At 44.4% G+C, this 25,899-nt stretch overlaps 1 protein-coding gene across 7 annotated transcripts in view; it reads left to right on the forward strand.

Moving 5' to 3' along the window:
- Positions 1 to 4,837, forward strand: part of SOX5 (SRY-box transcription factor 5) — a gene marked incomplete at both ends in the record, with an annotated part of 298,722 nt that extends 293,885 nt beyond the window's left edge. For all 7 annotated transcript variants that reach the window (XM_082010588.1, XM_082010587.1, XM_082010589.1 and 4 more), the window contains 2 exons: positions 977 to 1,193; positions 4,534 to 4,837. In XM_082010588.1, the coding sequence (XP_081866714.1) occupies positions 977 to 1,193; positions 4,534 to 4,837 (521 nt within the window). The remainder of the gene's footprint in view (positions 1 to 976; positions 1,194 to 4,533) is intronic.
- Between the last annotated feature and the right edge of the window lie 21,062 nt (positions 4,838 to 25,899).

The following is a 25,899-nucleotide window of genomic DNA, read 5'->3' on the forward strand; positions in this document are numbered from 1 at the left end:
AAATTTTGCTTTTTGCTCCCATATTATGTCCTTTAAGAAATATTAGTTTATAAATTTCAGGGAGTATTTGAAAACAATTGTAAAGCCTTCATTATTTCCATAGCTGATGTAGGCAGAGTGTCAGAAACACAGCTGCCAGCAGTGAAGCCATAGTGTGGCTCTGTGGAGAGGTGTGCCAGTATCCCAGTGCTCTTCCCTTCATGACACATACTAAATTCTTTAAGTTGGAGCTGGCAGTGTTTACCAGGACTTGGTCTTGGAGTTAAAATCCCACTGAGGCATATGGGGTAGTTTATAGCTTTTAGCGGCATCGCTTCAGGGTTCTTGCAGGCTCCTGTACCCAATAGCATAGCATTTACCATCAGTTCATATTCTGCTTCTCACAAACCTGGAAGCTAGAAAGATAACGGTATTTGTCATGAAAGACTAATCTATAGACATGTGCATATCCAGACTTGCCTTGATCCAGCCGTGGTGGAGCACGACTCTATCGCAGCACCTGGCAGTGGTGTCTCCTCTAGAACAGGAGGTGAAAACAGGTCCATGGCCAAAGCCTGCGGGGGGGGACATAGCAGAGCAGACTCTGTGTCTTTAAGGGGTCTTGGGCCATTCGACTAAAATACACTGCCTGGTTTTCTAAAACAAAGTGTCAGGGATTGCTCATTATCAGGAAGATAGTTTTAATTCCCACCTGAAATACATTATAACCTAGATAAGTTTCAGTAAAATACTCAGTCAAAACTTCCAGTATCTTCTTGCTCTGCCTCTTGGCCATACCCAAGAGGTTTACCAGTCGAGCACAAACAAGACCTGACCCCTGTCTAGAAGCTCTGACAGATTCCGAGCCCAAAGCGATATGACCGTAGGTATCTTGTTCTGGGTGACCTACTTGTTTCTCTGCCTTTCAGTGTTTGTGGATGAGTAGAATCTCATTTCTCATTCTTTTTTTTTTTTTTCTTTTTTTTTTTGGTGACAGGATCTCGCTGGAAAGCTATGACAAACCTAGAGAAGCAGCCATACTATGAGGAGCAGGCCCGGCTCAGCAAACAGCACCTGGAGAAATACCCAGACTACAAATATAAGCCAAGGCCGAAGCGTACCTGCCTTGTAGATGGCAAAAAATTACGCATTGGCGAGTACAAGGCTATCATGCGCAACAGACGCCAGGAGATGAGGCAGTATTTTAATGTTGGGTATGGGACCTTTAAAAACTACCGCTCATTACAGAAAAAAAAAAATTCAGGGAGAATTCTTAATTCAGTGTGGTAAATGTTATATTTTATTGGCAAGAACATTACATATTGCTAACAGAATATGAAGCTTATACTTTAAAACAATGTGTTCCAGGAGGAAGTTAGGCAGTTAGGGATTTTTTTGTTGGCTTTGCTATATACTCATCTTACGGCTTCGGCCAACTGTCTCATTTCCACTCTGATCATGCAAAAGGAAAAAACTAATATGTAAAACTAATAATGCCTTATAAGTATTACTTTATCATGAGGCCTTAGAGAGCGTATCTGAATTAATGTATGGTAGTGCCTCTTGATCCAAAAGCCAAAAATTTGAGTTTGCATTCAGTGTCATCTGTGGCGAGTGGTCTGCAAAAGGACTGCTGGACATACTGAACTTGAGCTGGAATATGGCCTTGGCTCAGTTAATTTGTATCAGGCATGAAGTTGTCTGCATTGCTCATCGTGACGGCATTTGCCATTCTAGGGAGTGCCTTCCAGTACAGTAAGCTAAATGCTTTGTGGTGAGCATAAATTTCAAGAAGACTGGTTCTGATAAACAGCTAGTAGATGAGCTTGATATGATTAGGTTAAAATCTGCCTGGAAAACTAGCATGTATTTTCCTTCTGCGAAGACTTCTTGGTTTTGGTTACAGTAGATCAAAAGAATTGGAAGTAATCAAATATTCTGCAATATCTCTGTATTCACTCCAGAAAATTAAAAGCTACACAGTGTTCTTAAAGAAAGTAAAACCAGCAACAAGAATGACCCTCAGAAATAATGGAATTTGTGCTCTGTTTCATCTGAATTTGGAATCATTTTAATATTAACTGAGTTGCACATCTCTCTAGTTAACAGCTAGAAGTAGCAATAAAGGAGAGAATATCTGTCCAGCAACTGTTAAGTGTCATCAGACTGTGTTTTAAACAGCTACAGTGTGCATTGTTATAATAAGCCGCTCAGCAGAGAAATTTGAGCTGCTTAACCCTGTGGCGCTGGCAGGTCCAGTGATCCCAATGGTAAGCACTGAAACAAACACAGGGAAGTCAGCCAACATTTGGCATCAAGAGATTAAAAAAAGAGGAGGGGGGGCCTTCTGGAAAAAGAATAGGTGGCAACAGAGCCCCCAAAACACTGCTTATCTGGTTAACATGCATGCTTCATCATGGGAAAAAAAAATTAATCTTGTAACATTCTGCATATTATTTAGCTTTCCAAACAAGGCTGACATTGAAATCAAGACGTTTCTGGAGATCGCTTGCACTGGGGCATTAGAGCACAGAACCTGGGGTGAAATCTTCATAGAAGTTACTGACAAAGCGGCCGATGACAGCAGTGGGGTCAGTGTTTGATGCCGGCAGTCACAGCACTACAGTTGCATTCCTGGTTTTAGCTCCCTGTCCGCTGCATCACCTGGTGCAGGCCATTTACGGCTAAACTTCTGAATACCAGTCCGGCTCCTGCATGGGCACCAAAATAAGTGACTGGGTTTACAAGGGCTGTGGCTGTGCCAGCCGCTGGGTCGTGCCGAAAGCCTGGCTGAAGGCATCGCAGTGGGAAGGACTGGGCATTTTTTGCAAGTCTTGGACTTAACGCTTCCCTGTCTCAGTGTCCTGGTCTTTAATGGTACTGTGGCAAGCTCACCTCAATGGACTGCTGAGAGCCCTAATACATTAGTATCCGAGGACTGCTTTGAGATCCTCTGGAATGGACATCCAATAGAAGTGGAAAAATGCTATTCTTAAATTATTTAATATTTGAAAAGCACTCTGAAAAGCACCATTTAAGTGCAAAGTGTTCCTATTGTTAAATATTAAAAGCAATTTAAGTGTGCTGAATCTTGTTACAGAAATGCTGACTCCAGAAAACAAAAGCCTTCCTATTGAATTAAGAATAAAATGCAAATTAGATCTGCTCCCTACTTTAAGAGCTGTATCTTCGGCTGAGACAACTTCTCCTTGTTTCAGAAACGCAGAAATAAGGACTGTGCGGAGGGAGGCCGCGCTCGAATGGCAGGCAGGAAGTATCTGAAAACGCAGCAAGCAATTCCAAACAAATGTAAAGCTGTTTGGCAGAGGAGAGTCTTTCAGGATCACTGTACTGTGCAAGGCTTACTGTAGAGCCAGGGCACAGGCAGGCAGGGGAACAGGGGAGGGTTTCATTCTTAATTAAGAATGTTCGTCTCAAGAGACTCTGCCCTGTCTCCTGTGGCAAGGCTTTTCAGTGCAGATGGACACACCGCTGATGACATTACAATGTGCAGCATGTACTGAAGAGTATTACTGCAATGGAATTACTTCATGCAGCAAGGAAACAAAAGGAGCATGAATTTTAAACCTCTAGGCTTGTTGGGACCCTGAAGCTTCTCAGGGAAACAAATACTGGTGTAACACAGCTAGTGTTCTTGATGCAAAGGGAATTTCTATGGCCTGGAATAATTCTTCTTTCATTACTGCAGACAGGTTTCCATGGCTTAGATGCCGTATAAAGGCATCCTGTAGAGGATTTTCTCAAAAAGCTTGCTTGCTTTTTATTTATTTTTAAATAATGCATGCTTCTGTTTTAAGTCTGCCTTTTCCCAATTTTAGCCACCTTCCTTCAGAGGTTCTGCTTTTCACAAGTGACACTCACTGTGGAAACGATCACTTTCCAGTGGGAGGCCTTTAGTGATTATCCTATAAACCCGTGTTGGCCCTAGAAAGCCCACTGTTCCTCTCCCTAATAATGGCCAGGTCTCTGAGTGAACGTGGAATAAACATTGCCTGTTTGGAGAGACCTGCCTAGCTTTCTGCTCATCCACTGGTCCTTTCCTGCTGCACCTCCCCATTCCTGTGCAAACTACCTAGCCCTCGACACGTCTGTCGTGTTGGCAATGTGTTACTTTTACGTCTAGTCCTGCCAGCAGCTTGGATTATTTAAAAGGAAGATTTTCAAAACTTAGGTTTTTTAAGTTGGACCACAATTGAAAGGATGTTTATTTTTGGCTGGAAGCTCATGGGACACCCAGTTTACCCGCTGAAGAAGTTTGCATCACAAGCAGGCAAGCTGAAGCTGTGTAGTTCAGGTCCAGCTAGAGATGTTTACAAAGATTGGGTTTTCTTACCAGTGAAGTTGGTTTGGGCTTGATGTTCATTTCAAGAGCATCAGCTGGTGAGTCTGGAATATTGATATTGCATGAGCCATCCAGGAGCTTCCTCTGCATGCCCAAGTGTATATGCTGTGGTCTTGCAAAGTGCTGTTGTACTTGCCCTCCCTTTAATCCTTCCAGTATTCAAACATCCTTTTACTTTTTCTCCACGGCAGGCAACAAGCACAGATTCCCATTGCCACCGCGGGTGTAGTTTACCCAGGAGCCATTGCCATGGCAGGAATGCCTTCCCCACATCTGCCCTCCGAGCACTCGAGTGTGTCCAGCAGCCCGGAGCCCGGGATGCCCGTCATCCAGAGCACTTACGGCATCAAAGGCGAGGAGCCTCATATCAAGGAAGAGATGCAAACCGATGACGTCAATGGAGAAATCTACGATGAATACGATGAGGAAGAGGATGACCCCGATGCGGACTATGGCAGTGACAGTGAAAATCACATTGCGGGGCAAGCCAACTGATCAGGGTCCAAATATCTTATGACCTAGAGGACTTCAAGGAGAAAAGAAAAAATAAATAAAGCCCCATCTGGTTTATCCTTGCCAGTGGCCAAGCACATTAACTTTCTCATACACTGACTGTTACTTTAACTGTTAGTCTTAACTAGTTGGGACATCAGCTGACTAATAGACATCAGCCTGCATCAGAATTAAAAAGGCTCAGAAGAAAGGAAACAAAGACAACGACGACAACAACAGAATGATATAAGCTATGGGTAAAATAATGCCAGTAATTCAGCTGCTATACCCAAGCACTGAAGTCTTACCCGTCGACCTTTTATTATTATTATTTTTTTTTCAAATAAACTTTATGGCTGTTTGTTCTACAATGTTCTAGAAATTCTCACTCAGGTACACAGTGCCAACAAGTGGCTTGTGAATGTGTTTTGTTGTTTTGTGCTACAGTTTAAAGAGAAATAATTTTTTTGTTTTTGTTTTTGGTAATGCACCTGACAGGAAAGAAAAAAGATAAAATTCCTTTTACCCCCTCTGTCTCCTCCTCCTCCTCCTCCTCCCTGGCAAATCTGGGTCAGAAGTGTGCGTGTGTGTGTGTGCGTGCGTGCCTGTGCGCGTGGCTGGCAAGGAAGGAAGTGGGGAGTCTCTTTCTGTTAACCCCAACAAGCAATTATTTCCTTTCAAGAGAGGACTTCTCTTCATCAGTTGCACACCATACTGAGTCTTTGAGCAAGTGCCAAATTTGTACTAAAGCGCTGAACTAGTCCAATTTGCTTTTTTTTGGTTGGTCTCCTTGTTCCTTGTTTTGTTTTGCTTTTGCTTTTCTTTTGCTTCCTGCTCTGTCTTAAGTTAGGACAGTGTTGTATCTTAGACAATCCCGTGAAGAACCTGATATACCAGCAGCTGGTGAGATTAGACATATATTTTTGGGTTTGGTTTTGCTTTTTAAAGGAAACTGTAGGTGCCATTCTCAGGTGAAAAAAGAGAGAGAGAGAGAGAGACATAAGAAATTTAGAGATAAAATATTTTATGGTCTTGGATTTTCATGTGTGCATGTTTATGGTACTAATAAGAATAATATCGGACTATTGTGAGCAAAAAGCATGTTCCAGAATGAAGTCCCACACCCTCCAAATGCGTGGTCTGTAAGGAGCCTTTGCTTTTAATTTACACTTCAAGTGGCAGCATATACAACATAAAAAAGGCTTGGCCGAAATGTGATTTGTTCTGCACAGGACAGGGCAACTGGAAATGTTACCTCCTCGCTGAGTGTAATTAGGTTACCATGATGTCCAGTTTTGATGAACTCGTACCTTCAGGGTGGCTGAATACTGATCTCAGATTCAAGAGGCGATTTTTTTTTAAACTGACATTTTTTTCTTCTTTGCACTTGCAGAAATCCATTTTTATCGGTGGGATGTTTGTGTAGGAAGGAAGACTAATAGCTATGAAGAGATTTCCATATTCAAAGTGGGCATGTAAGAACCCGAACCTTTGCGGTGCCGAGTTTCCCTATAGCTGCTGCCTCTCACAAGTGAAACGTTGTTCTCCCGGGCTAAAATATTGTCAGCGTTGTTCTAGAGCCCTTAGATATGCTGCTGGGGCAGTTTTGCCTTCCTTGGGCCACTGCAATCAGGTGAGGAAGGTGGATTTACACAAGCGTATTCCTGAGCAGAAGTTAGCCTCTTGTATTTCCAATAAGATAACTGAACATTGCGCTTTATTTCAGAAAAAAGAATGTAAATACAAGTGAATCAAAGGGTCTCTCTTCATCTCCTCACTCTGATCTTCCTGTAGAAGGAGAGGACCCAGGTTCATGTAGCAGGACAGATGCGTTAGATTTAAACCAACCAGCCAACCAACCAACTGAAAAGGCTACCCCTAATTTCAAACAGCAGCTATCCAGGAGCTCCTCTCTGGCCTGGGAAGGAAAGTCTTAGGATCGTACTGAGGCAAAAGCCTTCCTCTGAGTCGGTTTTCTAACCGAGGATGCTACCGTTGTATTTACGTTACTCCCTGGTAAATTCCTACTCCTAGAGAGAGACTCATTGCTGTCGTTACCACTTCTGACTTGTAAAAATATTTTTTATCCTAGTGCCAGTGAGATCCCAGCCCAAGCATTCACCAGAGCCATGCTCTTCAGCAGTTGGCAACCTTGATTCTGCCAATGGTCCCTTCATCGGGCAAATGTAGCCCTTGGTGCAATCAGCCGTTGAAGTCCAGGTGCAGGATGAAAGGGGCAGGTGGGAGGGACTGGGAAGGAGGGTGTGGGGAGTCTGTCTGCCTCCTGAGATTCCACTTGAAGTGTAACTTGACCTCTGCAGACCTTGTGCAAAGCAAACAAGCAAATGCCACTGAAGACTTAGGACAATACTCCAGCGAGCGGTTTGGGCGTGTGATAGTTTTACCCTGCAATATCTGTTTTATTTTTCTCCTGTTTTCCCTTTTTTGATTTCCACCTCTGCCTGGAAAAATTCTTTTCTATTTTCTCTCTCTCAGAAGATTTGCTCTGAAGTTATGCTTGGAGTAGCTGATCATATCCTCCATGTCAGAGAGGATTCTTTTCGTTTGTATTTTATGACTGTGTTGGGTTTTTTTTCAGTTGAACTGCCTCTTCTTGCTAGTGTTGTAATGGTAATTATAATAATAATAATGGTCAGCTGTTCCCAGATTAGTAAATTATGTATAATTTATTTTAACCCCCCCCCCCTTTTTTAACTTTATTTTATTCTGTTCTAATTTGGCAGTGCAGCAAATGAAGCTGTTAGGCTATTTAAAATGGATACCCCTCCCCACCTTGCCTTTTTATATATATATAAATATATATATATATACATATGAAAACAAATCGCTTCTTCTTCTGCTCACACCGTTCCTCTTTCTTTTATTTTAATTTTGGCCCCAGCCATGTCAACTTCTGATGTTTATCATGATGGAGTGAATTAATGGGAGTGTTGTTTTCAATCTTAATTAACTTCTGCTCTCTCATCACTCATTTTAGTTATTTAATTACACCAGTCATCTAGAGCCAATTTTTTTGAAGCACTCTGTTTGGATAAGAAGGAAAAAAAAATAGGCAATTGTTTTTATATCATTATTATGTACAATGTGAAAACAGGTATTTGCTCCTTTTTTTTTTTAACTTTTAAATTTGTTCCCTGTCTTTGTGAACAAATTACTTCTGACTCTTGTGGGTTCACCTCACATTTGCTGGATGCTTGATTTCCACCACGTTATAGAGACTCTCTGGTTTCATTGTGTCACGTTGGGCTACCAGAATACTTTGTTTTAGCTCCAGGTAGGTGCCGCTGCGGCAGGCGTGGTTGGAGCAAGGCTTAGACGCGTGGGCTGGAAGGCCGGCCTCGGGGAAGCCAGGGGGAAAAGGCCCTTTGACTTCAGCGGGACCGAATTTCAGCCCCCAACTGTGGGCTGCGCTGCGGGCGACGCTCCTGGAGGCAGCCCCGTCCCCGTGGGCAGGGTCGGTCCCGCACCGGAGGAGTGCCTGTGCTGGGGCTGCAGGACCGAGCTCGGCTCTCGGCAGCGGACGGCGCGGCAGAGCCCGTCTCCGGGAGCGCTCTGCTTTGCTCACTGCCTTGGCCTGGACTAGGGGAGGGATGAACGCTGATTTTGTGGCCGCGCGCATTTCCGTCTGAGAGACTACGCTAGAGCCTGGGGCTCGGTCAGGCTTTTCGAATGGGTAGCTCTGGCAGACTATCCACATCCTGCATTTGGATGTTGAAACTGATGCAGCAATGTTAAAAAGGAAAAAGGAAAAAAAAAAAAAAAAAAAAAAGGCTCTGGGGTCCCAAACCAGCAAAATACTTAACGCCTGTGCTAATGTTTTGTTGGGTCCAAGGATGAGCGCCCATATATCCTTCGGCAGTAGAAGACCAGATTTGAAAATGAGGCCCTGTTTGTCCCTCTTTAACCTCTTAAAAAAACCAAAACAAAGCAAAACGAACGTACATTTATAAAAAGATCTTCTTGTCTTGTTTCTTTTTTTTTTCCTGGGTTCTGTGCCCTGGAGCATGTAGAAAAAACAGGTTAGGAGAGATTAGGATCGTATTAACCTAAAAGCGCGTCGAGGCCCTAATGCCGAGGTGGGCTTCGTTGCCTTCTTCCCTGGGAACCTGGCGAGCGAGGATGGTCTTGGGGAGCTGCCGGTGGGGACGTGCGGGCCATCTCCTCCAAAATCGGGGGCGTCGCTTACGCCGCTGCATCTCGCGAGCTTACAAAAGAACACTACCAGCAGTGGGGAAAAGGGGGAAAGAAAGAAGGAAAAAAAAAAAACTGAGGCACTTGCTTCTAAGCTCAATTAAATAACACAGAGTATATCCTTTTTCAATTTATTCATGCCTTATATTAGTAAAATAGGATTTTTAAGTGCATTTAACATCTTTATTTAACCGTTCCGCTATATTAATCAGGCCCCCAGAAAAGAACACTAGCTATTATTATAGCATTTAATTAGTTTTGTAACCAAATCCTCTTATTACGAATGCATATGGAAGAAATTCTTTCTTCGAAGACATTATTTCAAAGATTTGGTTACTGCAGTAGACTCTCTCTTTAATTAAATCATTTTTTAGAAAGTAAATTGTCTTTAACCTTTTTTACAGCACATTTTCAGAGCTTTTTCTTTTTAATCCAAAGAGATGAGCTGTTATTGTCCCCGAAGAAGCCTCTGACATCACGTTCGTAACATCAAAAATAATTATACTCCGTGGAAATGTAGACCTTACTTAGCAAGAATTCATCTGCTAGAATGAATGGCAACTATATGGTATCTCGTATGTTTAAGGGCATGATGTATCAGATAGGAAGCATTTTTGTCTGCCCACTTCTCGATAGAATCATACCTTTAATTTTGCAAAGAACTGTGAGTAATTCACTAGATGTGGATTCAAGTGTATCCTCAATTCACAGGGCATGGGCTGGCTGTTTAGCTTGGTTTATATTTACATTTTTTCGACTTTATCTTAACTTGTCAGTTTCCCAGATTGAAGAACATGTCAAGTTTGTTTTTTCTACTGACTGATTTCTCTACTCCCCAGTGTTTTTGTCACTGGTTTGCTGAAACAGTATTTATATAGCTCCATTGGCTCTAAAGCTCTTACTCCTTCTAACGTTTTGGATTTTACAAGTGAAATGAAAATAGAAAAGAAATAGAGACAATCAAATGCCTGGAGCTTAAAACAAAGTATGTGCAACCTACCATCTCACTTGAAATTTAATAAAAGAAATAATTATGTAAATATAACATAGAGTTATAGATTTATATTTTGTTCATAACACATAGTGTAATATAAGTTGTATATTTTCATGTTTTGGTTTTATGTTATCATTCATGCCACAATAAATAAAAAAACCAGGAGTTGATGTACTCTTTAAAAAAAATACAATGTGGGTTACCACCATCCTGGGTTTTTGTTTTTTGGTTTTTGGTTTTTTGTTTCTTTTGCATTCCCCTTTTTCAGTATTATTGCCCTGCAAGGCACCAATAAAACAGCAAATGTGTTCTTTACCTATACTGTGTTTCTGTTTCCCACTTATTATAGCGAAGAGTGTGCTAGTTAATTTTGGTGTCAGGAGAACAAAACACCCGGGCTCAAGGAGTAAAAAATGAGATTGAAATTCAGCTTACCAGTCAGCTCCAAAATTCAAGGTTTCAAATCACATGGAAAAAATTCACCCCATCTTTAAAATATCAGTATTAAACCAGAAGAAAACATTGGTTCCTGAACAACGTAGGACAGTGCAATTTCCAGTTCAGAGTCAGGGCACCCCATAAGCGGGGTTGGTTGAACCCAGAGATTTGGCCCGTGCCCACCTTCCCAGGTTACGTTCACTTTCTACAGGCTTACCTGTTCAGAGACCAAAGCAAATCCAGGGAAATACCCAATTATAAACGCCGATGACACAAAGCTATGAAAAAAATAGCTCTGCTCATAGTTAGTCAAAATGTCCCAACATGCTGCCTAAACAGTTCATGAAGTTTTGACAGCAGCATATGGCACAAAGTGGGATGAAATGAATTTGTACCTGGTTATGACAGTAAGTTATTCTGATGGGTGCTTACTCTCAAGTGCCTACGGCTTGACAGATGCCATTCCATGGTTCCAAATTTCCTAAAGGGAAAAAGCAATATTTGGGAAAGTAGGAGGTCCTATGAACCTGCCCAGATTTCTCTTGCTTCCCAGGTTGTCCTCTGCTCATCCTGGGGGCAGGGTGGCACCTGAAACGTCCTGTCAGCAAGCCAGAGGTCTGTTTTGGCAGCTTCCTCATACAGCCTATGGCACCGGTATGGCACCGGTATGGCACCGGTATGGCACCGGTATAGCACCGGTCGAGTGGAAGTAGATACGAACCTGAGCAGAACCATACAATGTGAGGCTCAGGCCAATAAAAGTCGGCACCCTTTAACCCCTTAAAATCCCTTTATCCGTTACTGTCATCCGCATGTGATGGAGGGAGCACCTGTCTGCCTGGAAGGCCAGAGGAACAGGCGTGACTGGGCAGCGTGGCTGTCAAATTACGCTGTAGTCGGTATTTGGGGTGCCTGCTGACGCCTTACCTGCAACTCCAGCCAACACCACAGACATTTTGCTTCTTTGCCCTTTTAACAAATACGACCCTAAAACAAGGAGTACTGCTGCCAAAGCCCCGCTATCTTGTGCCTTTGCTGGCATGGCACATGCTGCCCACCTGGCCCTGAAGCATCACGGAACATGGAGGCCACCTCACCACCCTACGCCGAGATGGAGGGACGTAAGGTTTCATCTTTCTTCTTTTTTTTTGGTGGCTGGGCTGGTACATAATGGGAGCAACAATGTTCCTTAAACCAGTGGGGAAAAGCTGTCTAGGAGAACGTGAGAAAAACTTAGCTGAAGATATATCTAAGTTGTAATATGAGTGGACGTGGCCGAGCTTTGCAAAAATGAGAATGAAGACCAGTTAAACCCTGAGTGTGCAGCTGAAGTAAAAAAAAAAGATTTCTAGAGTGCTTAAATGATAGTATGGCCTGGACTTGGGAGTGGTAACAATTCTTTCCTTAGACAAGGTGTGGGGTTTTTTCTTTTTTTTTCCTTTTTTTTCTTTTTTTTTTCCCCCCAAAATGCTGAAGCATTCCAGCAATTGCCTGTAGCAGGAAGGAAGAAAATGAAGATAATTATGACATTAATCTATTTAAAAAAGAAAGACGTGTGACAATTAGCGCATTCCTACCAGGAAAGTAACATACAGAGCTATGCGCGTGTAGGAAAGTGAAAAGATCCCCCCACAGAAGCCATGAAAGGTTATGGAAAGCGTATGTGCCTCACAGGAAGCACAACGCTGTGACTTTGGCATCAGCGAGACAGGGTGCACGGGAGCTTGTCAATAAGCTTTCAGTTAATAAATACTCATCAATATTGTAGCAAAGCAATGTGGCAGCGGGACAGGCAGCGGCTGTCGGGCCGACCGGTGGAAAGAGCATCCTGGCAAGGTATAGGAAGTCTTCCGAACACGCTTACCGAAGTAACCTGCTGCCCGGCCTGGAGGGCTCGAGGTAGCCGGAGTAGCTAATTCAGTCGCCGGGCTGCGCACGCTCATGCCTGCTGGTACGACGGCAGCACTGGCGGCCGTGCGCGGGAATCGGAGGCTGCTTGCAAGCTAAGGCTGAGGACGGGGAAAAAGCAAACCGCACCGCTGGCCTCCGTCGGAAAGGCTGGCGTCGGCGGTGGCGTGAGGGGCGGCTACGCCCCAGCTGCAAAGCCTTCCTGCTGAGGAGGCCGCGCGAGGCCGTGGGGTGACAGCCTCCCTTCCCTGTTGCAGCTGGGTTTGCACGCCTGGCAGCGAGCAGGCGCTGGGGGGTTTCGGTGGGGGTTTTCCTCCCGTGAGTAAATCTGACCTGAAAGTTAAGGCAGAAGAGACCCTGCAGGTTGCCCTGGAGTTCGGTGCTCTCCAGCCTCTAGCCGTGTGGACGCTGCGGCTGCCGTGACCCCCTTGGTCGTACGGCGTGGCTCCGCCGGCTCCCCGCACGCCGCCTGCAGACGCACCTGCGTACCCTCCCGTGCCCGCGCTGTGCCGCGCCTGGCAGGGCTGCTCAAAAACCCTACCCTGAGAGCTGGCCGTCGTATTTCGGCCGCTCGGGGGGATAAGCCAGTGCTTATTGGTTCGGGCTTTCGGGGAGGGGGGGCGGTTTGTTTTGCCATCCTGCTGGCGGAGCGGCCTTGGTGAGGCCAGGGCTCGGCTGGAGTCCTCCTCTGTCTCAGACCCGATTCGGCTCAGAGCACGGTACGTCCGGCAAACTCGGCTGTCGCCGCCGCCGCCGCAGCAGCCTACGGCTGAAGGGCGTGAGGCAGCAGCACCAAGGAATGGCCCTTCCCGACTCATTAACCTCATCAAAGCAAACTGCTGGGCATGAGATCGTGAGTTTATTGATTATGGGTTTGGTTATTTGCAGGCTTACACCGCTTTCCCTATTTGGATGCTTCTAAACCTTCTGCCAGAGGCAGCACGGAAAGTTATTTTGGCCAAAACTGGGTTTGCCCCTGCTCCCGCTCCATGGATGCCAAGTCAATTAGGAAGGGGCTAAAGTCACACCAAGATACATCTCTCCACAAAATCCAGAATACTTCAAGCAGGGGATCTTTTCAGTGCAGCTGGGTCTTAACAGCACTAAAATAATACATACATAATTGAAAATGTAATTAATAAGCATGAATTTAAGTGTCAGTTAAAACTCTGCCAGCCCGGTGTGGCAACTCAAGCTGCAGTTTGAGTGGCTTTTTGATCTAAGTTAGACTTGGTTTAAGTCCTGACTGTATGTTTAGTCCTAGTTAACGATGTCAGGAAGGAGGAAGGAGGGCTGGTCGATCACAGGTAATTGAAACTGCTCGCATAGGTACAGTTCTAGCTGCGTGAAAGACCATTTATTGTACAGACCATTGCCCATAGAAAATGCCATTGGAGGTGGTGGAGTCACCACCACTAGAGGTGTTGAAAAAACATATGGATGTGGCACTTCAGGGTATGGTTTAGTGGGCTTGGTGGTGTTGGGTTGGTGGTTGGACTTGATGATCTTAAAGGTCTTTTCCAACCTTAATGCTTCTGTGATTCTGTGATTTCAGGCTGGTGCACTGGCGACGAGGGTGGCTGTCAGCCGCACTGTCGTAGCTGTACAGTACTGAGTGTGTGTGTGTGTCTGAAGACAGGGGCTCAAACTAAGCCCTGAAAAGCCCCTCCTATCCCCCCGCAAGAGCATCCCCACACAGGGATTTGTGTCAGTTTAACTTCACGTTATCAGCGCAACATTCACAGGCAGTGAATGCCTAACCCACCAAGGATAAATCAATGCCTCCCCTTGTATTTAATAGAGATATGACTTAAACACAGTAAGTAAATCAAAGTAATTATTTAAAATTAAAATGATTTAAGAGACTTAGTCTGGGAGAATGGCGTGGTGGTGAGACGCAGGACTTCAGCAGGCTATTCCTGACTCTGTCAGAGACTTGCTCTACAACTTCAGGAAAATTACTCAGCCCATCTCTAAGACTGCTATAATAATACCTACTTCAAAGGGGTGTTATGAGGCTTAATTCATTAATGCCTGCAAAGCACTTTGAGATCTTTGGATTAAAGGCACTACAGCAGTGCAAAGTATTATTAGCTACAGGAAAAAGCTCTCAGGCAAGCATGGCATTAAATGTCTGCGGTTTGAAAAAATAGGGGAAAAAAACCCAAAACAAAGAGGTGCAAATTGTGGGTGGTTTGGGTTCTTTTCCCTGTGGCCAGGTTTCCATTAGTCAGATCTGTCCTTTGCTAAACCAAGGCCAGGGGTGGTACAGCTCAAGGCCCAATTTTGCTCTCACTCCTGGAGCTCCCAGATTGCAAACATAACTGTTTCGATTTGGGGCTTCTTGTTATCAGAAAACCTGACTTCATGGCTCAAAAGCATGTGCAACTTCCCTCTAAGGACATACTTACCCACTGAATTAAACAAGAAGAAGAAAATAGTTTTACCTTGTATTGACTACCTACATTTTTAAAATTCATTTACTCTCCCGATGAAAAGTCCATTCCCTTTGAATTCAAAAGGGTAAGATTTTTGCCATTGGTAAGTATTTTGAATCCAGAGGGATTCAAAACACACAAAACAGGGCCTTTTTTATTAGAGTTGCTGCCCCTACTGTGAGCACAATCACAAATGGACAAATTGCACTGGACACTCGCAAGTGGACTAAATGGAGGGAATTTTGCAATGAGTGCATTGGTCCCGAGTATTAAATCCTCTCTGACATTAAGTTGTAAAAGCAAGCAACTAAAGACAGCAGGTTTTTCTGTAGGTCCGAAGTTAAATCCTGTCTGTTCTTATCATCACTTGAGGCCTGTGGCAGCGCCCGTGCACTGACTTGGGGAGCATGGGGGCCCCGCAGGGGAGGGGTGAGTGAGATTTCTCCCATCAAAACCAGGCAGCAAAGGAGGGGGTACAAGCAAGGTTTCCAGACCAATCAGCTGAAGAGCAATCTTAAAGCTGTCATGTTTACCTTGCTAGCCAAATTAATCCAGATTTTAAGTTTTTTATATTCTTTATATCTTTGAAACTTTTCAAGTACAACTTACTGACTTAAAAATAAAAATACCCCCCCCCCAAAGAAAAGACTAACATAACAGCCTAGAAATTTATTTTTGTGGTTTTTTGAAAGCATTTTTTACTTTGGTGAGGAAAACCTTTTAACTTCACTTTGTTTCCAGGTCCCATTGAAAGAGAACACAGGGGAATTGAAGTATAAGTGATTCTGGCTCCCAGAGATGCTTTGTTTCTCTTCTGATAGAATATGAAACTTCATGTAGGTGGTGGGTAGAGTCATCGTAACCTGCTTTCTTCTCACTGAATGAGGGAGGTCAATATATTATCGTATCAAGGAAGAAGAAATTACATAGGCGATTCCCCCTCAGACAATAAAGACAATTCTGACAGCATGATCAAAACAACTGTATAACTTTTCTTTTCTCTTCTTACAGACACACCAGTGTTTAAATGACAGCTGAAAGAGGATGACGGACTAAACACATTATTCTCTGTTCCATCTACTTTTTTATAATAGAAATATATCTTGAAGACTATATTCAAGTTGATCAAATAATAAGTCAATTTGTCAATAAAACAGATTAGGCAACCTGTCTGCTGAGATGATATCTGTCAAACGTCATATTTTGTTAATACAGTCTGGAAGCAAATGCCTTCACGAAAGACAATACAAAAAAACCCGCAATGCCACTTTTAAGTTTATTGAAACAGAGCGCTGACTTACTTCAGTCTTAGGTGTTTAGATGTTTTTACTTTAAGTTCTAGTTGCTAGTTAACAAACCACAATTTGGAAAAGACTAGAAACGAGTGTTAATGGGCTCGTGGGCTGTGTCTGCTGCCAAGATGTCGATATATTTCCAAGCCCCTTGGCAATGCCCACACTGTGGGCGCAGGTCGTCATTAGCGGGGGTGGTGGAGGCATATCTCCATTTCTTCGTCACCCCCCGCGTTTGTTACCCCTCTTTCTTACCCACTACTGGCAAGACATCCACAGCATCGGCTGATCTGCCTTGTCACATCACGAGCCCTGTCACTGCGCTCACCGGGTTAAGGCACGACGCTTTGACACATCGTGTACGCTGATGCAAATCGTCCCTTGGAGATGCTGGGCTGTGGCCTGATCTCAGCCGCACGGGGGGACCTCTCAGTTTACCCCACATGGCAAAAAATAGAGGAAGCACTAACACGCACAAATGCGCAGAGTGGTCATATACGAGTAATGTGGAACTAAAGGGCATAAAGCTGAAGACCCATTGCTGACAATATGGGTTCATAACTCAGATAGAGCTTAAGTTGTCCAATATAAGGTACAATCAGTGGGTGGAAAAGGCTAGAACATTTCCACATTTGAACGCTGGAAACTTAGATGAACCAGTCTCGGATATGAGTGGTTTTGCCAGGTGAAGTTTGAACCAGCTGTTTTAGTTTGTGTGGTTTTCTCCGACTCCCTCCCTGTACTAATGCCATGTAATCCTCAGGAAAGTGGCTGGTTCAGAAACTCAAATTCTTCCCTCTTGATTGGGAAGAAACAAGTGACCACAGAATCACAGAATCACAGAATCACTAAGGTTGGGAAGGACCTTCAAGATCATCAAGTCCAACCATTAATCCAGTGCCACCATGTCCCCTAAACCATGTCCTGAAGCGCCACATCCACAAGTTTTTTGAACACTTCCAGAGATGGCGACTCCACCACCTCCCTGGGCAGCCTGTTTCAATGCCTGACCACCCTCTCGGTGAAGAAATTTTTCCTAATATGCAATCTAAACCTCCCCTGGTGCAACTTGAGGCCATTTCCTCTTGTCCTATCACTAGTTACTTGGGAGAAGAGACCAACACCCTTGTCGCCACAACCCCCTTTCAGGTAGTTGTAGAGAGCGATAAGGTCTCCCCTCAGCCTCCTCTTCTCCAGACTAAACAACCCCAGTTCCCTCAGCCGCTCCTCATAAGACTTGTGCTCCAGACCCCTCACCATTTTTGTTGCCCTTCTCTGGACACGCTCCAGCACCTCAATGTACTTCTTGTAGTGAGAGGCCCAAAACTGAACACAGTATTCAAGGTGCGGCCTCACCAGTGCCGAGTACAGGGGCACAATCACTTCCCTACTCCTGCTGGCCACACTATTTCTGATACAGGCCAGGATGCTGTTGGCCTTCTTGGCCACCTGGGCACACTGCCGGCTCATGTTCAGCCGGCTGTCAACCAGCACCCCCAGGTCCCTTTCCGCCGGGCTGCTCTCCAGCCACTCCTCCCCAAGTCTGTAGCGTTGCATGGGGTTGTTGTGGCCGAAGTGCAGGACCCTGCACTTGGCCTTCTTAAACCTCATACAGTTGGCCTCTGCCCATCGATCCAGCCTGTCCAGATCCCTCTGCAGAGCCCTCCTCCCCTCCAGCAGATCAACACTCCCACCGAACTTGGTGTCATCTGCAAACTTACTCCCCTCATCCAGATCATCTATAAAGATATTGAACAAGACCAGCCCCAGAACCGAACCCTGGGGAACACCGCTTGTGACCGGCCGCCAGCCAGATTTAACGCCATTCACCACAACTCTCTGGGCTCGGCCATCCAGCCAGTTCTTTACCCGGTGAAGAGTAAACCCGTCCAAGCCACAAGCCGCCAGTTTCTCCAGGAGAATGCTGTGGGAGACGCTGTCAAAGGCTTTACTAAAGTCCAGGTAGACAACATCCACAGCCTTTCCCTCATCCATTAGGTGGGTCACCTGGTCCTAGAAGGAGATCAAGTTGGTCAAGCAGGACCTGCCTTTCATGAACCCATGCTGGCTGGGCCTGATCCCTTGGTTGTCCTTCATATGCCCTGTGAGCACTGTCAAGACGAACTGCTCCATGATCTTCCCTGGTACGGAGGTCAGGCTGACAGGCCTGTAGTTCCCAGGATCCTCCTTCCAGCCTTTCTTGTAGATGGGTGTCACACTGGCAAGCCTCCAGTTGCCTGGGACCTCCCCTGTTAACCAGGACTGCTGATAAATGATGCTGATACATGCTAATAGGTTATAAATTCAATTAGAATAATCTCGGCTTTGATTTATGTTTTTTTTTAAACAGAACTTGAGAAGCATTTTGTTGCTGAACTATCATCTGATGCAAAATACACAGGCTGAGGAAAACTGAAGCTACACAAAAGTGTGGACAGGCACTCTAAGAGGAGGACCAACCATGGTGGCTGAAAACTAAGCAAACAAAAAAAGAGAGCTTAAATGCTGACAGAGATTTAAGGACTTTCCCACCCAAGCTTGCCCCTGCAGGCTCAGGCTGCTGTTAAGAATTAATGAGCTAATTTGCTATTGCTCTTAATAATGCATCAACACCTTGTGGGACAGAAGAGCTTTAATTCAGAAAAATCTTTCCAAAAACTACAAATGTGGAAACTATATCCTGAAAGCTATAACTTGTTAAAAATAATAAATCTCTGTGGCAAAGTTGGTGAATAGATTTAAAGGCTGCGCTGAAAAGAGATGGACATTAGGAAAAAAAGAAGTCCAAAAAGCCCTGTCAAAAAATTACATCAAAACATTAATTTTTGTGGTGAAATTTCAAGAATAATGAGAGATACTCCCATAAAGTTTACTGTGGAGTTCATTCAACTTTGTGTAGTGGAAATCCCTATATACAGATCTGGTCGGCACACCCGGTAGGAACCTGAGCTTCTACATTCATTTCTCCAACTCTGTGAGTTTATGTGACCACACGGTGATGTCAGGAATGCTTAATTATCCACCCAGCCCTACAAACCTTGAAGCACAAGATAGCCAGTAATCCACTCTCATTCAGAATAGTTTGGCATGTCTCCACGTTGTAACTAACCAGTGTTACCCCTAGCAATTGCTCTTTAAAGCAAAAACATGTGCAAAATGTCTTCATTCAGCCTTGTAGTATCATATGTCAATCAGATTCAGGATGCAGAACTGGCCAGCAATACCCCCCCCCCCAAAAAAAAAAGGTCTTTCTTGTTTGAATCACTTTGAATTAACTTGATTCTGTCATGTTACTGGCAAGAATATTCTCTCTTGAGCATCTGATTTCTAATTTTTTTCTTTTTCTTTTTTTCTTTTTTTTGGTCTTTGTATTTGTCTGCAAGTTCCAAGGATCTGGTTTAAGCTTTACAAGACCAACTTAGCCTGGGGCTTTGGCAAGCAATTTAACATTGTCTACAGCGCACTGAAGTTTATTAACACCTTTCAAAACCTCTGCAAGTTTGTAAATCAAGCAGTGGTTCCTTCTCCAGAAATAATAAGGATCTGATTTTGTTAATGTATACAGACACAGATGACATATATTTATGATACATGTGCATATGTATGACATGCATATACTTACATTTAAGTGACATTAGGTGTTCGCTGTATATCATAATGATGGCGCTGAGACTTACCAAGCCAAAGTTATAGAAAAACAGCATCTACCAGACTCCAAAAGTCTATCAGATCCTCAGACCTTTCTTTTTTTTTAAAAGCAGATATTTTTTTGGTTTTGACCTTAGCATCCAGATCCTATGCTTCTCTGCTCTGCAAGGGAATGACACTGCTGGCACCTCATGCTAACATGTGGCAAATCCCAAATGTCTACAGCACATTATCGGTTATTTTCATCAGATTCCTTGAAGAACTACTCTCCTCCCAAAACCACTCCCCCCCCCCCCCTTTTTTTTTTGTCCTAGGTAACTTAGGATTCACAGATCCACGAAGGATAACACCAATTTTGTGGTGTTTCTTCCAGATCTAGAGGAAAAGATATTGCTTTACAGTAAGGTCCCACTAAGTTACCCTCCTCCCAGCAGGCCTGGGAGAGCCATGTGTGACCCACAGAGGAAAATGAATGCTGCTGTAGCTCACAATAAACTAATAAATGGTTCTTTTGTTAGTATGCCTTCAGCCTCCATGATACTTTCATAATCCTCGACATAAAATGGTTGTGTGGACTGCTCACGGACGCTGGACCAAGGCACAAGCGGGATATTGCTTATATGTCACGGTACTAACTTCTATCCAGAGTCATCTCCCGTGCAACTGCCACATAAATGGGAGGAAAAATACAACTGTAGCACATGCAGAGTAGTACTGCATACGCACAGAAGAAGCCACCGTAAAATAAAATATCGCTGTGCTTTGTGCATCTTAGGCCTGTATAACGTCCCTAACCGTGCTACTGGGAGGGTAGTCCTATGCCACCAGAGCAAATCTTCAAAAATTGGACTATCTGTGCAAACTTACACAGGCCTCCTCAGGCACATGCTTTATGCTCCAGTCTCCAACTACATGCTTATTTGCCTTTTTTTGTTCACGAGGCCTTGGCTTAGCGCAGGGCACAAGGTATACTGACTTCAACGTGGACCCAGAGGCAGCGTTTCCTTGAGCCTCACTGCTCCGACCATGTCTGCAGGCCTCCGCCACGGCCCGCCACGGGAGCCCTGCCGTGAAGGCGGAGGTATTTACTCCCTTCCTTTGGCACGCACCGCTACATTATTTGCATTCTTCTCAACTGTTTACTGTCTTCATCAGATCTCTGGAAGGTCAGAGGGTAGGGTAAGCATCGTTTTGTTGATGAACAGCAAAGGCAGAGTGAAATTAAGGTCAAATGACTTCACTAATTTTAAGCATGCAAGTGGCTAAGCCCCAAACCCGCCTGTTGGTTAGAGCAGTTTAGGAATGCCAGCCTGGTTTCTTTGGCCTTCATCTGCTGCCCCGAGCACCGAGCCTTTCCAGCAGGAAGCTTAAGCCACAGAAAATGAGGACTATACAGCCAATTGTGACAGGCTGTGACTCTTTTGTCAAGAATAGCCGAGGTAGGGAGAGGATTCAGACATCTTTTTCTTAATTCTTTTGCCCATTGAAGGTCTTTGCCTCTTATATCTCACCACAACCATGCCCTGCACTACGGGAGACGGAGGTCTCACCAAAGGCAACCCCTTCACTCTGTGGCTCCCCCTGAGCCGGAGCCGCCCCTGAGGAAGGCAGGGCTGCTGCAGTGAGAGGGGATGTCACCCCGCTCCTGCACAACTGCGCCCAGCCGAAACTTGGCGCTGAAACCTCATTGATAACACTTGGCGTTCCCCAACTGCAGGCGGCTTGGCCTTGCAAGCTTCATAGAGCTTATTAGAATGGCTACCTATCCGTCGCCTCACACACACGCGAGTACCCGTGCGCCCGCCTCACCCCCTCTGGACGTTTTCTAAACCCTATTTCATGCTAGTTTTCTTCTTGGTGCAAAACGTCTCCCTCCCACCTGCAGTTGCTAGAAGCGGCAGGCAGATGCTGTCCCACAGAAAAACCTCCTGGCCCCGCACAGTGCCGTCTGATGTCAGCATCGGCGTAAATCCTTCCTTTGACCTCAACTGGCAATAGATCAACCCGCTGGCTTTTGTGGCATTTCTGGGGGTGGGGGAAGATTATTTATTTTTAAAAGGCAAGAGTTATTGAATTTGCTGTACCTGGATGCTGCACAACTCTTTGTAATCGTTACCGACAGATGATGTCACTGAAACTTATTTTTATGTCATTATCCTCACCCAAAGTAAATATGGAACACTGTCATACCATTACGTGGTGTAAATATGTCATCATAATTTGTCTTTACACATCATAAATATTTTATTATATGACATTATTACACCTCCAGATATCTTTTTCCATATGAATAGTAATTACTCAAAAGTATTTACTGTAATTATGTCACTTGATGAAATTACAGTAATTACACCGAAAAATGATAGCCCATGACTAATGAATTAAAATAGCATGGAAATTCACATAAAAATGACATTAAAAATGTTAAGGATCTGAGGCAAACTCACAAAAGCAAGGAAATTCGTAATTAAGAATTTAATCTCTAATAACATCGCAGGGTGCCACATTTTGAGATTATATCACAAAAGAAGGGGGAAAAAGAAGTAAAGAGGTTTTACCTGAACAGCAATAAAATGCAAAAGTGAACAGCTGCACGGCTTAACCTGGCATTTTGTATACATGTGCATAGCAATATAGGCAAGTGCCATACAGCAGCGTTCAACGACGTTTCACCAGCAGCAAAAGGCAATGGACCAAGTGAGAGCTGGGGTAAGGAGCTGTCACTTGGGTGGAAGCTTCTGTCTAAGAGCCGTCAGAGAACATAATTTTTTGAAAGGTGACGATAAAATCACTGACGGACTGCCAAACCTAGGAGCAAGGTGGCTGGCAGATCCCAGGACCACGTGTGGGTCTCATGGCAGACGTGAGGATCTGGTACCTGACCTGTGCCCACAGCTTTTGTAACGCCACTTACTTACCTCTGCAAGCAAAACCAAGTGTTTTCACAAAGCTGGCTACGCCAAGCAGCCACCCAAGGTGCTGCTCTGGCTCACGCGCTCTGCTCCTGCCGCCGCTTGCGTCCCAGGGAGGCACGAGGGCCTCTTTTGCCGAGAAAATTCACAAACAAATCTTGTGCATTTGGACCTTTAGGACAGCAAGATGATTTATTATTACATTCATTTTTAACTCCATTCTTATTTTCTCCATGAAACACCGGTGGTGCCTGAGAAGCAAAGAGGAACGGCCGATACCAACTTTGCTCCTTTGCTTCCTGGCTCAGGAGCGAGAGACTCGGGGTTGTTCATCTCCTCCTTTCCCAGCTGGTGCCGCCGAGGTGCCGTACCTCCGTGGACCTCGCTGGTTTTTGAAGTTGCCCCCAAGATTCTTTCAAACCGAGGTGCCCAAATTACACGGTACACCAGCACAGGAAACCCTACTGAGCTGAAGCAGCTCCCCACCACACGTAAGGAGAAAGCTGGGGTTTTAGCTGAATTACGAGACAGAGACAGACGGACAGACTGGGGCAGGGGGTTGGGGGGCACGGGGAGACAGAGAGGGAAAAGGAAAGGAAAGAAGGAAATAAGGAAAGAGGGAAAACGAGAAAGAGAAATTCTGTTTCCAGTTAGAATATCCAGTAATAATTTAATATAGGGTGCCATTTTAGAAAATGTGCTATTCATATTTATGAAAGGCTTAATAGATGCAGCTGCATCCTTTAACAAATTATTATAAGGCATGGTACGAAATGCATTACTAAGAAATGCTTAACAGATGATGCTGTGACAAGCTGTTACAACGCGTGTTATAAGACGTCAATATTATTAAATCTATGGGCTTGGTTAGCACATGAATATAAATAATTTTTATGCATGCTACAAATTGCCATGCTTTATTAATAATGAAGTGTTTATAAATGGAACCTTACTGAAAAGCATTATTAAATGCAGCTACTCAGAAGACCTTGGAGTAATACTGTAGTAGCATTATCACGCTGAGAAACAGGCTAGAAAGGCTGCTTTATTTTACTGTCTGAGTCGACACGGGTTCAAACACACTGAGCTTTGATTCCCAAAAACCCATGTGGCAGGGGCCACCAGTAGGCACCGGTTGAAAGCTGCTGTTGTCACATTCTTTGTTACTCTGAAATCACTCCGGCCTCACTTACATGGGATTTACACCAGTGTAAGTGCTAGTGTCAGTGGAGTAACTCCTGATTAACCCTGCTGTAAACGATACAGGCTGCAGGTCACATTATTTTCCCTCCCAAGTGGAAGCTGGCTGAAAGGTAACTGTGTGTTGTAAGGCATTCTTCTGGGGGAAAAAAAAGGGAAAAAAAAGAAGAAAAACATGTAAATTTGAAACGTACAATTCCCTGCATTTCAGGTTCTGCCCGTCCAACACATATCTTCTAAAAGGTTATTTCTGCATTAAAACCAAATGTCTTTACAGAGTTTTTCAATGCAAAAAAATCATCTTGCTCTAGAAGTTACCATGACTCAGTAATGCGCAGGAGTGGCTCCGTTCGTCTGGCCTCAGCATCGTGTGGGAAAGCATAGTTTGCTTTTATTCTTTTAACCATTTCATGCCTTCGTGATTCTCGTTGTCTGAGTTTCCAATACCACATTGAATTGGACCAATATGCTTACAGACAGAGAGCTACCACAGGGCATGTCTTGGCCTGCAGAGATTGAAGCTCATTCATTAATAAAAAGACATAGCAAGTCTAGGACCGCATAGGCAAGAAATGCTTACCATGTGATGGTAAACAAAGTCTTTTAAATTCTCAGTTACATGGCGTTTTTTTCCAAATTCTTAGTATTTTAATTAATGTTTAAATGGGGCGCTCTGTTTCCAGCCATCTGCCTATTCTACCTTTTAATGCTAACTTCTTTAAAAACAATTTTTCACAGCTCCTGGGTTATTTGGATGATCACGTCCTCCAAGCTGTAGCTTACTATTTTTACTAAGAATTCCTAAAAAGAGCAGAGTTCGTGTTACTGAGGTGGGACAGCTGCTTAGGAGGATCTACCTGTTCTGTACCCAGTCAGCACAGGCTCTTGCCCTGCCGCAGCCTGCGACCTTGCGCTGTGTCCACAGCTGGTGGTTTCAGAGTCAGGAGCGCTCAGCTGACCCGGTATCGCAGGCCACCTGGGGGGAAAAAGGATGTGACCCTGCGTCACTCGAGCCCTGCCGCAGTGGCCGGGCAATCCCTCTGCTACGTTTAACGCCAGCAGCTAGAGCAGTGCTCTTCACAAGTGATGTAGACCACTTCATTTATCACCGCTATTATCACCCAGGAATTGAAAACCAAAACAAAAATATTACCTAACTGCATGAAACTCATGAATGTTGCAGATGGGTTCATTCTAAGTTCTGGGCAAACGTTCAAATAGATTTTTCTTTTAAATGGATATATACTTACAATGACCAAAGTCTTAGTCTTGACTGTTCCCTTTTTTTTTTATTTTTTCCTCCAGTGTTTCATGGCACACACAGGCTAATGTCAAACAAGCATGCTGAAGGACTCATATTATATTTATCTATTAGCCTTGATGTGATTGCAATCTTCTGTATCTCCATGCATTAGTTTCTGGTCTAAGTTTACAGTTCATCCTGTTATAATTCATCTCATATCACTTCTTTTCTTTGTTTTCCCATTCTTCATCATTAATTTCTGAGCCAACTTTTTACTTATTCCATGACTCCTGCGCCCGAAACATTATTATTAACCTTGGATGTGGAACTTGGTCAAAAACCCTCTCTGAAGTGTAAACAGCTCTGGCATTTCATTACAAAATTCGCCATTGTGTTCCAAAACACTCCTTACTATAAACTTCAAGGTCACTCGTGTCTTCCCCCCGTAACCGTTTCGGCTCCAGGTGGAGCCTCCTCCGTCGCGCTGGAGCCGGGAAAGGGAGAGGTCAAATCCGCAGGAGTCAGCGCTTCAGAAATCGCACCCAGCTTTACAGTTTGGCAACGGGGCTTCGTTCGAGGAAATACGGAGCGGGATTTCCACATCGCGCTGCTGAACAGAACAAAAAAAGGGCCAACGCCGCTTTCGGGTCAGAGGGCCCTCCCTCGTCCTTCGAGGCTTTCCGAGAGCTGGACGGGGATCCCGCATGAGTGTGAGGGACGGGCAGAGACAGAAAGGAGGCACGAGTCCCGCCAAATGCCTGGCTTGGAGCTGACCCCATC

The sequence above is a fragment of the Phaethon aethereus genome, assembly GCF_964289735.1.
Source record: "Phaethon aethereus genome assembly, chromosome: 1".
In the NCBI taxonomy this organism is placed as follows: Eukaryota; Metazoa; Chordata; class Aves; order Phaethontiformes; family Phaethontidae; genus Phaethon; species Phaethon aethereus.